This window comes from Meleagris gallopavo, chromosome 7 (genome assembly GCF_000146605.3).
Source record: "Meleagris gallopavo isolate NT-WF06-2002-E0010 breed Aviagen turkey brand Nicholas breeding stock chromosome 7, Turkey_5.1, whole genome shotgun sequence".
NCBI classification, from domain to species: Eukaryota; Metazoa; Chordata; class Aves; order Galliformes; family Phasianidae; genus Meleagris; species Meleagris gallopavo.
In genome coordinates this window covers 32,569,736-32,583,896 of record NC_015017.2, presented here as the reverse complement: position 1 = coordinate 32,583,896, position 14,161 = coordinate 32,569,736, and the positions used below count along the sequence as shown (strand labels likewise).

At 35.8% G+C, this 14,161-nt stretch overlaps 1 protein-coding gene across 1 annotated transcript; it reads left to right on the top strand.

Annotated features, from left to right (window-relative positions):
* Window positions 1-2,050: 2,050 nt before the first annotated feature.
* LOC109368700 (low-density lipoprotein receptor-related protein 1B-like) lies at window positions 2,051-10,130 on the top strand. The gene is made up of 3 exons (XM_031554330.1): window positions 2,051-2,165; window positions 3,430-3,558; window positions 9,761-10,130. The coding sequence occupies exons 1-3, from the start codon at window positions 2,069-2,071 to the stop codon at window positions 10,027-10,029; spliced, it is 495 nt and encodes a 164-aa protein (XP_031410190.1). The 5' UTR covers window positions 2,051-2,068; the 3' UTR covers window positions 10,030-10,130.
* Window positions 10,131-14,161: the final 4,031 nt, after the last annotated feature.

The following is a 14,161-nucleotide window of genomic DNA, read 5'->3' as shown; positions in this document are numbered from 1 at the left end:
GTGAAAAATAGAAATGTGTGGAAAGAATGAGTGATGAGATGTGCGACAAGAAATATTTTTTGGTAGAAATGATCTATACACAGCATTTGGTTTGTTTTTACTGTAAAGAAAATGCAACGGTTATGTCACTCACAGCCATTTATGTTTTACTGCAATAATTTGGATAGCAACAGATTTTATAAGAAAAGGAGCAGATCAGCTGGTTTGATTCACTTTCCTTTAATGGATCTCACTTGCCAACTTATTGTTGCTGTTCTCCAGCAGCCTTTACTAGCTGTGTACAGGTCTCACTATTCCAGTTTAAACTGCTGGCTATCTGTATCCATTATGGAAAGAGTGCAAACAAGCCAAGTCCCATTTGTGAGTCAAATAGTTATCATCTGATAAAAGCTACTGGCTGTACAGCACAAGATAAATATTTGAGGAAGAAAATTATAGGTCATAAAGAATGGTTGATCCATGCTTGCTTAGAAAATGGAATGTATATGTTGATTTTTTGCAGATAGAAATGTTAAATAAACAGATACTATATAATCAGCCTTGATTCCAGCTGCACACCTTGTGTGCAACCCTATTTCGTGTTACCTCAGGGGAAGTTTTCTTGTTTGCATTCTGTATGGGACTTATTCTTGAAAGGATGTAACAGATTTAAGGACTGGACTAGAGACAAAAAACCGACACATCAAGCTACAGCCAAAATTTATTACTTTCCTTTTCACAAGGGCACACAAGGCAGAGAAATAACCGACAAACCACTTGGAAAATGGGTAGTGGATGGTTTATCAGTCTCTAGTCAGTCTATAGATTGTGCAGATTATAAAATTCTAGAGACTTTCCTCTGATAGTTGTGTGACACTTTTTTTGTAGCAGTTATTGCAGTATAGTAAGTACAACTTTGGGCAGCAGACACATCCACTTTCCTCCCAGAATGTCAACTTTATTTTGGCAACAGCAGATGATCCAGAACTGAAACCCCAGTTCTCAGATGCTGATGCTGACTCTTCTTCATATTAATTTTAATTCTGGCCTCCAGTAGAACTTGATGAATATTGATCAGATGCATTATAACTGCCAATGTTAAACTGTAGACTTCTCCTTTTCTTTAGGACATTCCCAGATTCTTTAAGACAGTCCTATAAGGGAACCTTTCTCTGTCCATTTTCAGGTTATTTTCTGATGCATCTACATATAGTTTTAAAAAATATATTGGAATAAACTTTTACAATTGTTTTATATAATCCTTTTCCTGTAGGGAAAAATGTTGCTCATCAAAACACTCTTCTTTTGATCAGCAGTATAATTGTTGCACTTCATCCAGCTTCAGGCTGAGAAGTGGTTATTTAGTTTGTTTTCATGCTGTTGCAGGGTGGAAAACATTACAGTATTTATTTCTGTGGTATTTCTTCTGACTGTTAACATTGTGCCTTATATTGGTGGTTTGGATTTAAGCAATACATGAGGGATTTCAGTAGTAATGACATATACTATGTCCAATGTTTATTCAACAGTAAACGTCCAATGCTAAATTACTGAACCAGAATGTACGCCCGTTGTTGGTGTGAAAGTTATACATGTATTGGTAAATCAAAGCAAGCTTTCAAAATATCAATTTATATGACAAATACAGACAACATAGATGTTGAAAACTTTCTCATAGCCTTTGCTGTTTTCTGTAACTGTAATCTAACTGGTTGAGATTTAGTGCTCTTTTATTCCCCCAGAATCATTGCTTTAAATATGACTGATGTGGAAAAAATAAATATCGAAGCAGAGCAACAATATGCCTTGATTATATACTTGTACACAATGTTTGGTAGAAATGGAATACGATTTCTTTTTATTATGTTGCAGAAATACAATTTTCAAAGCAAACGTTTGACAACGCATTATGTATCATAAGCTATTTCCAACAACTAACGGAAATGGTGATTGCATTTCCTTCCTGAGATGTGCATTTATACAAACATATATATTTAAAGTTTCTGATTTGGCAATAATAAAAATAATATTTAGTAAAAATTTGCTCTTAATAATTTTATTTACAGAATTGCTACCCAGATGCCAACAGATGAATTGCCAGTACAAATGTGCCATTACCAGGAATGGCACCAAGTGTTACTGTGGAAATGGCTATGAAACAAGCAGTGATGGAAGAAGCTGCACAGGTAAATAAGGAGGATGCTGTAGGATTGACACAATAATTTCTTAATGACTCTTGATGTCTGTTAGGTGCAAAGAGCTGGTGGTCGGCTACCAGCTTTTCTCTTGGAGACATACTGGGGGACCAACAGGAAGCTGGTGAGCATGGATGAGCTTCCTTGCCCATCTTCAGTGGTTTTTGCTAATCAGGAAATGAACACGGGCTTGTGGAATCAAGCAGGGGAAAGAGCCCCCCATAATCGATCAGGCTTCCCTGCTAACTCCTTTGTGCAGTACAACTTAGAGCATTTCGCCTCTTGTCCATAAAATCGCATCTAGATCACAATTTGATAAATGAACACTCCCAAGTCATGCAACGCAGCTGGGAAAGTTATTCTAGCATAATTCAATGTCTATTGAAATTGGTGTTCTTTTTCTTTTTTAAAATATGTGATTTTTTAATTCTCTATCAGTTGTTTTATTCTTGCTTTGTTTTGTTTTGTTTTTCTTTTTCTCTCTTTTTGTAAGTAGCTTGAAATTCTGTTCCTCAGTTCCAATCATTCCTCTCTTCAAGTAATAGCTCTAAACCAGATTCTTCATAAATGCAATTTATTCTGAGTTCTTTTGCTCTCTGGTTGTCATGTTCTGTGATTGAAAACATGGTTGAGGAAATAATTTCAGCAGCAGTTTTTAAAATGTCAATTTATTACTTAAACTCTCAGCCACTGTTAAACAGCACATCTTGATTTTATGGTATTATGTCTATATGCCCTACTTGAGGGAGCTGCTCTTCAGATTAGAGAAATATATAGTTTTTGATGCAGTGGATGATAGTTTAATCTAGAAATTGTGACAGTTCATTTAAGGAACTTTAAGACACAAGTAGGAACTTTCCAGCACAAATAGGTTGAGAGGGATAATCAGTTTCCTCCCTTGAAATGTTGTTTCATTCATAGTCCATGATAATTTTTAATAGAAATGGTTTGTAGTAGAATATGAGTCCAGATGTCTCCCTAACACAGTGTCGACACTGGATGTTAATTGGACATATGAAGGTTTTAACTTTAAAAATAAATAGCAATTAAACTTGAGAACTCTTTGCCTTCTGTTTCGTTGCTGGAGTTATTTCAGCAGCTGACATTGGTGATAATGTCATGGCTTGAAAAGAGGAATATGTAAATCACCTTTCTACAGTGATTTAATGGATCAAAATTCCCACCTACAATTTTAATTCATTTTTTAAACTCCTTTTTTAATAAAATTTCATTAATCTCATTTATGTCCCTTTAGATTTGAATGAGTGTAATACATATGGAAGCTGCAGCCAGATGTGTATAAATACGGATGGATCATACACCTGTAGCTGTGTAGAGGGTTATGTTCTTCAGCCTGATAACAAATCTTGCAAGGCCAAAAATGGTAAGTTTTAATATCTCTTTACCTTAAAGAAAATATTTCTTGTTTTGGTTGTATATAGTTGATAAGTATGAAAAGGTGGAAAGAACTGCCTGTGGAAGAGATGGATTTTCCTTCACTGTATTACAAAGAACCACATAACAACTCTAGGACAGCTTTTCATGTTCTCCGACAATACTCCAAAGGAGATATTAGAAGTTATTATATGGTTATGATTAATTAAAGTGAAACATTCAGTTCAGTCGAAATTAGAATAGTTCCCAGTTAGTCTTCTTCATAAATAAAGATTTTTCCTCACACAGACAAAACAGGTTATTTACTCTGGGAAGACAACAGAGGTAGTGAGAAGGCAGAGGAAATGATCATGAGGTAATTGTGCCCTGAGGATGAAAAAAGGCACGAGATTGCCTTGTCCTTGTAATATCCCAGGAGGTGAATTTCATTATATGCATATTCATACCAAACGTGTTTTTTTTAAATAATAAAAAAGTCGTCTTAGTGCATGTTTTCATTAATAATAGTAAATTGGATATTTGAGGAAAATATTAAATAGTGTTTAAGGAAACAATGTTGCACAATGTATTTTTTTACTCAGCACAGTGACTTAACATTCTTACATTAAAAAGCCAACACTTTCTTGAACAAGTTTTTTACACTGATGATGGTTCAAGAGCCAAGTATACAACTCTGTTTGTTACGTATTTTTTTTGAGTCTTATTTGTAGCTATTTTATCATTGTAAAATTTGAAAGTCTACTGGCTTTTTTTGAGGATATCTCAAGTTAATAGCATCCCTACATATGTTCTGACTTGAACACCAGTAAGTTAGGTGTCTTGCTACAGCTAGTATCAAGTTTTAAATTGATCCACATCATAGCTGAGCAATTCGTTTTAATACATTGCCAAGTATTGTGAGATAAGAAAGTCCATAAAACGTAAAAAATTTTAGTACTCTTCTTCCTCCACTACATAAAAATCAATAACTCCATTCTAGATCAGGAAATTCTCGTGGTGCCTGTATTGGACTTGAGATGAGCCTTTGAGTTTCCTTTCTTGTATACAGCAAAATGTCTGTCTCAGTGTTATAATGAACTGTCAGTGTCTTGATGGTCTTGGTGAAATGAGTCAGGCTGTCTATTAACAGAGAAGAGCTACTGCCTGGAGGCAGTGGCCTGCAGGAGCCAGGGGATGGCTGTTGTGGCGTCTGGAGATGTCAGAAAATGATAGAATCATAGAATGGCTTGGATTGGAAGGGGCCTCAAAGATTATCCAATTCCAACCTTCTGCTGTGTGCGTAGGGATTCCATCCAGCAGCTCAGGCTGCCCAGGGCCCCATCCAACTCAACCATGCGCACCTTCAGGGATAGAGCACCTACACCATTCTGGGCTGCAGTGCCAAGGTCTCACCACCCTATGAGTACAGAATTTCCTTCTAACATCTACTCTGAATCTATTTTTTATTTTAGTTTAGTTTAGTTTAAACCATTTCCCCTTGTCCTATAACTATCTTCCCATGTAAAAAAATTGTCTCGCTCCTGTTTATAAGCTCTCTATAAGCACTGGAATGCCACAATGAGGTCTCCCTGGAGCCTTCTTTTCTCCAGGCTGAACACCCCCAGCTGCCTCAGCCTGTCTCCATAGGAGAGGTTCTTCAGCCCTCTGAGCATCTTCGTGTCCTCCTCTGGGCCGCTCTAACAGCTCTAGGTCTTCCTCATGCTGGGGGCCCCAGACTTAGATGCATACTGTGGGTGAGGCTTGCAGCTCCTCCACAGCCTCAGAGCCCACCCATAATGGGCACCTTTTAGCATGTGGGATGGTTCAATTAGCAAAGCAGTTCGCAGGAGCTGCTGTTTTTCTACCCTTTATGCAGCCGAATGCTTGGCTCTGAAGGTAGGGAGGTTTATCCCTCATTAAATTCCGCATTTTCTTCCTTAGCTCATTTAAATAACTTTGGATCTTGAAACTTTTAGCTGAGCAGTACCTTTGGGAAGGTTGTTAAAATAGGTATCAAAACAGCTAGAGGCACACCATGGTGGTTTTTTTCCAAGACTTTTTAAGCAGACTTTCTTTTATGAATAAAGAACCAGTTAATGACTTCTGAGGTGCAAATGAAACAAAATATAGCTCTGCGGAATGGAGTTTTAGAAGTTTTTTGTTTGCCAAGTGTGTATGTCTGTACTGCGAGGTCTGCACTGGATGAAAAGAATTTTTAAGAAAATAAAAGGACAGAATTGGAAAACTTTAGCTGAGGGAAAAAAATAACTGTTATTCTTGCAAAAGTTCCTGATACATTTTATATGTTCATAGACCATCTACAGAGAAATACTGTGTGATAAGAAACATTTGTTGTATAGGTAAAGAAGGATAAAAAGATAGGGATTAAAGTTATAAGCTATTCCTCATATTCATTACTCTCAACATAGTTTTCTTGTAGAACTTTGTCAATTGATGCTTCGAGGTTTTAGAATTTAAGTAGTCCATTTGGGATTCATTGCCTAAGTAGAGAAAATTAATTTCAAAATAAAATGCGTCTGTATTTTATTCAGCACTTCTGAATATTTGTCACACTTTCATACAATGCATGCACTTTGCTAAGAGCAAAGCTCTTCAAATTTACAACACAGACCTCAGAGAAAGGGTTCTTAAGTTGCTTGTAAACATTCATTTACAATTTTTATCCTTTTCATATCATAATAATGAAAAAAAAAAACCAACAAACCAATCCACCAGCACTGGCATTTCTGAAAATTTCCTTCCACAGAACAAGGACTGTTGGTGGCAGAGCAGAAAGGCTTTGTTTCTGATTTGTGATGACATCACTATTGATCTGTATTTTAGACAAGATCATGAGGGGGAGAGAACATAAGGCTTTCATCTTTTCTGCTACTCTATCTTAAACATAATTCAAAGGAAGATGCTTTCACTTTAGTCTAGAGGGATGAATCATAAAACTTTCCTGGATTAGAGAACTATTTGCTTCTTATCTTTCCTATAAAATGGAAAAAAAAAATAGGAAAAAAAAAGAAAAAGAAAACTCTAGAAAGGGAAACAGACACGAAGTCCAGTTATTTGAAAAGCTGTTGCCAGCTCAATGCAACTCATAGCTGTCCACTAACCTTCTAGGCTTTGTGCATTCTGTTTTGAGGCACTGACAAGTAGTTTTTGTGAGGAGGAAGAGAAGAAAACTTTTTTCACAAAATCGATCTTTATCTGAGCAGCCCTGAAATAGTCAGGTCACCTACCCTAGAGTGAAAAATCACGATTAACCAATTCTACACATTCAATTATGTCGTATATGGACTGCTTGAAAAATAGAATTTTCAACTGAGTATCCTAGTTTCCGGATAAATTCTACAAGAGTACATATGTGTTCTAACATTTAGTCATGGCTGCTAAGCAGTGTCATGAATATTGGAGCCATATTTGATTTATTACTTTTGCTCAGGAGTTTCAGTGCTAATTCTTTTTCAGAATTTTTTTTATTTCTTAGACATTAATACTAAAATACAACCTTTCTCTGGAGTTCAGTGGTCCTTGTTGCAATTTCCAATGAGTAAGCTTAAAACAATGCAGGAAAGGATATGGTTCTCTATAACAGCCTCAGACAACTAAACAACTTAACTGCAAACAGTGCCTGATATCTGCTTCTTCTTGAAGGCCTTTCAGATTGCAGACTGATGCAATATCTTGCTTAGTACAAAGTACAAAAGCAAAAATGATAGTAAGGAATTTTTTACACTGATGCTCGATGAGAGATGAATGATGGTATTTTGTGGGAAGGAAGCAGTAGATCACCGTTACATGTAAAAAACATAGCAAGATACAGGCACAAATACACCTTTTATATCAGCATGGAAACTCTCAAAATGATGGAGACAAAATCTCTTAAGCCTATTTGTCTTCTTCTGATGGTAAGCGGTTCCGAAGAAGGGATGCAGTAGGAGCAAAGACTGACATACATAATCAACACTGTTGACTACAAATGGATCTCTTCGGGAAAAGGCAAATAAAATTTCTCATTAAAAACCCCATTGCCCTGTTTTCTGAGGAAAATAAAAGGTTGGCTAGGGAGCTTCATTTGTGTCTTACAATAGTATACAAAAGGTTGCTTTACAAAATTCAAATCTTTAGAAATTTTCAAGTTTTCAGAATCTTGCATGGATGCAAATAATGATAGTGAATGTAAGACAAGTGAGCACTGTCAGTAAATTAGAAAAGTAATAAATTACAGAAATGAGGTTTTGCAGATGTCATCATGAGATTTACTGAGAAAAGATGCTGCAAAGTATAGAACACATAATAGAATGAAAGACAATAGGAAAGAATAAATGAAATCTATTTTAGAAAGAATGCATGCTGATCTATTATAGAAAAGAATTGTCTTAGGTGGCAAAGTAAGAAAAATGTTAGCAAAAGAGATGTTTAAATAAAAGCCTATTGTATCAAAGGACAGAATTTAAAGGGTACTGTGGATTTCAGTGAGACCACTGAGCAGTGTGTTCAGTAATGTCCCTTTTCTCTTTAATCAGACTTGCTGATGAAGCATTACTTCTCAAATCCTTTCAGTTATGTTTTTTTTTTCTGCATTTCTTCACATGGAATTGCTTAGTAAAATTCTTAAAACTGTGTAAAGTAGAATTGTTGATCAAAAATACTAATTTTAATATTGATTTATTTTCTGAATGTAAGCAGACTGCTTTGGGCTAAGAGCTCTTGGGGTGAGACTTGGCAGCTCAAATATTTTTTCCACATGCTTGGCAACAGAAGTGTGAGTTTCTATATTTCAGGGTTTTTCTTTTGTTTTCTTTTGTTTTCTTTTGTTTTCTTTTTTTTTTCTATTTTTTTTCATTAATACAACTTCTAAAACTTTGTCAACTTCATGTTATTATTCATGTGAACATACTTCATTGCAGAATTAAACATCGCTGTTATTCCATTTAAACCTATTGCAAGCTTAAATCACATTTGGAGCATCACAAATCAAAGCTTCAAATGAAGGAGTGCTTCCCTTTAAAAAGAACAAAGAACAAAGCCAACCTGCAGGCAAGTGGTTTTGATGTAGACATGCCCATGATGGTTCTACATCGACTGGGGCTGTATACCAATGGAACATACTCCTCCAGATCTAGAAAAAAATGACAATCAATTTCATTAGTGAAACCACATATAACAAACTTCTCACCATACTGAGATTAATATATATTTTTTAATTGACAGAGGCATAATTTTACACCAGCCCTGGATTTTCTATCCAATAAAGCAATGAAAAATACGCCTAAAGTAAAACCAGCTGTTTTTGCATCCAATAGCACTCATAATGGAAAAATTTATTTGCACTCAGTAACAATGGTTTCTCTCTAGGTGTAACAAGAAATTATTAACTTGAACAACTTGTCAAATCATGAACTTTTAGCATCATTTTAAATGAACATTTTATATGTAATATATATATTCTTCACAATTTGGTTTTCCTTCAGTATTCATAGAATGTTCTGAGTATTTTCATCCATTATAGGCAGATTTCCAGTCAAAGAGATTCAAGTGAATGTGAAGTTGTTTCTTCATATTTCTGGTTCGTTTGTTTTTTTGTCACCTGAATGTTAACCCAGTGGAAACTGCCTATTCTCTGTTCCCTCTTGCTGTTAGGATTTTCCACAGCATAAGGCTTTCTCTCTTGTGTTGTACAGTATTAGACCCAAGATGTGCATGATGTAGCCAGGTTTCAGTGCTTTTTGTTATTGTTTGATTTTGTTGTTGTTGCTCTTTTGCTTTGCTTTGTAGAAACATTCTCTCAGTTTTTGTCTTATTTTAAAGATTCAGATACAAATGTAGTTTACCATTCCATATGTACTCATAAATTCTTCAGGTTTTCATGGCCTCCATTCTATTAGAAATGTCAGTAATCTGGGTACAAATAATTTGCATAAATATATTTCTTTTTATGAAGTACGCATGAAAAATGTTGCAATAATGCTGCACAGAATTAAACAGAAGCTGTGGGGCTAGGGTAATTAATTTTCTTTAATGATGTGAACTATTAGAACAGCAAGATAAAATATGGTAGTAATTAGAAATATATGATAGTTATGAAAACAAAAACAAAACCTATTTATTATCTCTTAAAACATGCAGGTAAGAACATGTAAAAATTTCATTCAAGCTCATAAGATAGATAACACTTTATATTTTCTCTGATTTGTTTTCAGAGCCTGCTGATAGACCTCCTCTTCTTCTGATTGCGAACTCTGAAACAATAGAGGTATTACATCTTAATGGAAGCAAAGTGTCTGCCAGAACTCCTGTAAAAGGATCTTCAATTTTGACACTAGATTATAGCTACAGAGAGGACACTATTTGTTGGATTGAATCAAGGGATCTTGCAAGTCAGCTGAAATGTACAAAGATAACAAAAGCTGGGAAGTTAACAGACGAGTGGATAATAAATGTTGTGCAGTATCTTCACAGTAAGTATTAGACAGTCATTTAGCAAAACAGTCATCTTCATCTTTGTGAACAGCTGCAGGAGATCTCAGAAATATTTGAGGCTTGCTGCTGAAGACAGTCTTAAAGCATTAAATATTGAAGCTCATACTGTAACACTTTTATGTATCTCACTCCAGTGTATACATGCATGAAAAGTTTTTTAAAAATGTGCATTTCTATAGTTTAAATAACATTTACAAGTTACAAAACCAGGACAGTGCAACAGAAGAAGAAATATAAAATGGTTTCTCTTTGGCAAAATGGTGCTACATAGTGCTTCTATGTGGTTTTGTACTACTGGGATAATACTGATAGTGAATGAATGAGAGACACATGAAAAAACAAACCCTCATAATGCTGAGTAAGTCTTTAGCATTATAGCAAATAGCAGTCGTTTTTGCAAAACAACATACAGTGAAAAAAAAAAACAAAAAACAAGTTTCTTCATCTTTCAGATGAAAATTGTCCATGGACCAGCTGATAAAGCACAGCACTGAGGAGTGTAATGGCGTTGTTAACAGTAGGCTTATAAAAACTCAGGACAAGAAGCTCCACTGCTTTGCTTTGGATCTAAGATTTTGAACATTTCTTTTTAAGTAGAGATAGATGTCAAAGAAGAACTCTGGAATGACCTCAAACTCTTGGAGCATATTCAAGTCACAAACTTGATGTTATATTTCAGAGATTGGGCTTGAGGCTATCAAGATAGCTGCTATAAAATGTGGTCATTTCTGTACAGTAAGAGAGTTTTTTGTTTGTTTGTTTGTTAACCTCTTTTTTAGTTGTCTATTTAGTATATAGAAAATTTAATAGAAAAGAATGAAAAAGAATGTTGGTGGCCCTGCCTGCAGCAGGGGAATTGGAGCTTGTTGATCCTTGGCGTCCCTTCCAACCCAAGCCATTCTATGATTCTGTGAAAAAATTAGAACACGTTGTTTTGTTTGGTTTTGTTTTGCCTTGCAACTCATTGTGACTATACTTCTTTTAGACGACTCTCTTAATCTAGATGCAAAGTTAATTGTACTTGATCCTGTCTGCTTTCTATTTTATCAAGGGTTTTTTTGATACTGTGTTTTCATAGGATTCTCCATACTCTAGATATCAAAATGCTCTAATAATGGTGGTGGTAATATTTGATTGTGCCTTTTAAATTCATTCTATTATCGATATTTTATTTTGTTTTCCTTTTACTAAGAGCAATCAGATTAACGACAGTCTTTAGCAAAATTTGGTTTGTATTGAACTGTATGTGTGTCTGTTCTGTCACTTATCTTCATCATCAAAGTGGATCCTAAAGCTGTTTTGTAGTTCTTCCACCAGTTGTCTCCTGCTTTTCTCAGTCTCTGTTCTCCGTGTATGAAGAGACGTAATGATAAATGTTTATAAATATCTGAAGGGAGTTGGGAGGCAAATGGATGAGGCCAGTCTCTTTTCAGTAGTGCATATCAATAGGATAAGGAGCAATGGCCTAAAACTTGAACATAAGAAGCTCCTTAAAATGTGGAAGAACTTCTTTATGGTAAGGGTGATGGAATACTGGCACAGGCTGCCCAGAGAGGTTGTGGAGATATATCCCTGGAGATATTCAAGACCTGTCTGAACACCTACCTGTTTGACCTATTGTAGGGTACTGTTTTAGCAGGGGAGTTGGACTTGACGATCTCTTGAGGTCCTTTCCAACCCCTGAAATCCTGTGATTCCGTAATTGCCAACCTCTGAGCTGTTTGGATCTGCAAAAGCATGTTTCTGAGAGCAACACCGTGTCATGAAATATATATGGAAGTGAACACAGTGCCTGCAATTAATAAGCTAGTCATTTTTTGTAATGTTAGCACACATCAGCCTGTGGACTTTATTTTTCTGAAACTTCAGTATATTTGGTCTTGTTTAAATGAAGAATTGAAATTCCCATGGATATGCATTACTTCCAAGAGTTCAATCAGAAGTTGTCTGTTACAGATTTTTTTCCTCGGTCGTATAGAAATTGTCCCTCTGGTTAATCTCTTCCCTTCCAGACATATATCTGGAGTTATTTTTTGCAAGGAGTCTAGTGTTGCTATAGCTGTTATATATGCCTGCACACATGTATAGGTCATTTTGTGGCTACTGCAAAACTGATTTTTAATCTTAAATTCTTCTTTTTCTCCCCTTCACCCTCTGTTACCCATCATACAACTTCTTCTATTTCTCTTCATTGTTTAGCACCTGCATCTGATGAGGCAAACAAATTCATTTTGCCTCATGGTGAAGAATTTCAGCCTGTGCATTTTCAAGTGTAAGAGAAAGTATACGCTGCTCTGGCAGCTCAAGACAAATAAACAGTTGTGCCCATGGAGTTATTCATAGAAAAATGGAAATTCTGGTTTTCAGAGGAAAAACCTTTTTTATCATTTAGCTGCAAAGACAACATTCCAAAATGTATTTAAAACAAAAGAAAGTGGGGGAAAAAAATTATTCTAGTAGTGTTAGTGAAATTTTGAATTTCTTTATCCTTGTCTTCTATTTTTTTTTTTCTTTTTTTTACTATAAAAACATGTTATCTGCATATGACACAAAAATTGGTGGAAAGGTCAGTTGTACAAAGTGATTGGGACTGCTTGAAGTGGGCTTTCTCAAAGTGCTTTTTTAGTGAAGGCAAGTCTTGTAGTTAGGAACAAAGAATACAGATCATATTTTAAGATGAAAGACTACTTTTAGGAAAGCAAGGACTGTGAAAATGACTTCACTTTCAAGGCAGAGCATATCGTGCAAGCTCTAGTTAGTGAATATAAAGCTTTGGATTCACAAAATAAAAGAAATTATGGTTCTTTAGCATTTAACATTCTCCTTCAAAAGGCAGTCCAAGATGATTTCATTTTGACACATAGGTGTCCCAGATGAGTTCCTTTGAAAAGCAGTGCTAACTTGGTCTGCATCATCTGTACCTTGTTCTTCATAGCTTTAAATGTGGCAGAGGAAGACTCTCCTGCACCCAGGTTTCATTTGCTGCAGCACAGGCAGTGTTGGCATTCCTTGTACCTAGTTCTAGAGCATAGGGAATGTCAACAAGTTGTAGAGGACTAGTTTCAGTCTTTAAGAATCACTATGTTGTTTTTGTTTTTCCTTTTTTGGTAGGTTTATTCTTTTAAATAAGAATAGCTTTCCATGGGCATGGTAATATCAGCACACACATTCTTGTCTTTGCCAAGACCAGGACTTGTTTTTTTTTTCAAACTTTGTCTTATTGAAACTAGAAGTTGTTGCAAGTTAAGCTGAAAATTTTCCTTTCAGGCAGATTTATATAAGTAGCATTGGAGCCAAATATGCTTTCAGGGAAGACTCTCAGGTGAGGCAAGCTTATGCACACACCACCCATATAACGGACATGCTCCCTGACACTTTACACTATCTCATAGCTTCCTTCCAGTTACTATAGCAGGACTGCCAGGAACAATCATTTATGTAAAGTGCTACCTTGAGGACCAAAGCAGCAGAATGCCTTTTTAATGGAATGAAAGTGGAAAGTCTCTCACAGTTTTCTGTCCTTCCAACGCTGCAATGTGTGATCCTATACTAACGCTTTTGTGTATTAGGATGGGGAAGCAACAAGAACAGAATTTTCTGGATGACAGAATCTCCTTCGTCTTCATTTAAATAAGAATTAATCATAACAGAAACTCACTTCTAGGATGCTGCTTCAGAGCATGATATTTTATGTTTGGCGTTTGGTGTTTGATTCAATCCAGTGCAGTTTGGTGTTTGATTCAGGCTTTCTTGGCATATGATATAAGCCCCACCCAGCAGATTCTTCTTGGTCCCATGAGTCCAAGCCAGAGTTGACTTCATAGCTCTCCCACTTTTTGGATGCAGCTGCTGTAAAGACCATCAGCATTTGGTGAATTTAACCATTTGGTGAATTTAACCTTCTGTTCCACATTTTTGGTCCCCCCAGTTGTGCACTCACAGGCAAACAAATGCTTCCTTTTTCTTCTGAGTTTAGTGGGAAAAAAGCAAACACCAAACAGCTCCTTCCGAACAGAAACATCTGAATAAGGATTAAAAGCATGAGGACAAGGAAGGCCTTTAATACTCTGTGTTATATTTTTCTATTTGTTTCTTTGGGTTTTGACATCATGCAGACACAA

Bases quoted from the DNA above. Each gene is read 5' to 3' on its own strand.
- LOC109368700 (XM_031554330.1), top strand. From the start codon at position 2,069: ATGAATTGCCAGTACAAATGTGCCATTACCAGGAATGGCACCAAGTGT. The intron at 2,166-3,429 runs GTAAATAAGGAG...ATGTCCCTTTAG, and splicing joins TGATGGAAGAAGCTGCACAG to ATTTGAATGAGTGTAATACA. The intron at 3,559-9,760 runs GTAAGTTTTAAT...ATTTGTTTTCAG, and splicing joins ATCTTGCAAGGCCAAAAATG to AGCCTGCTGATAGACCTCCT.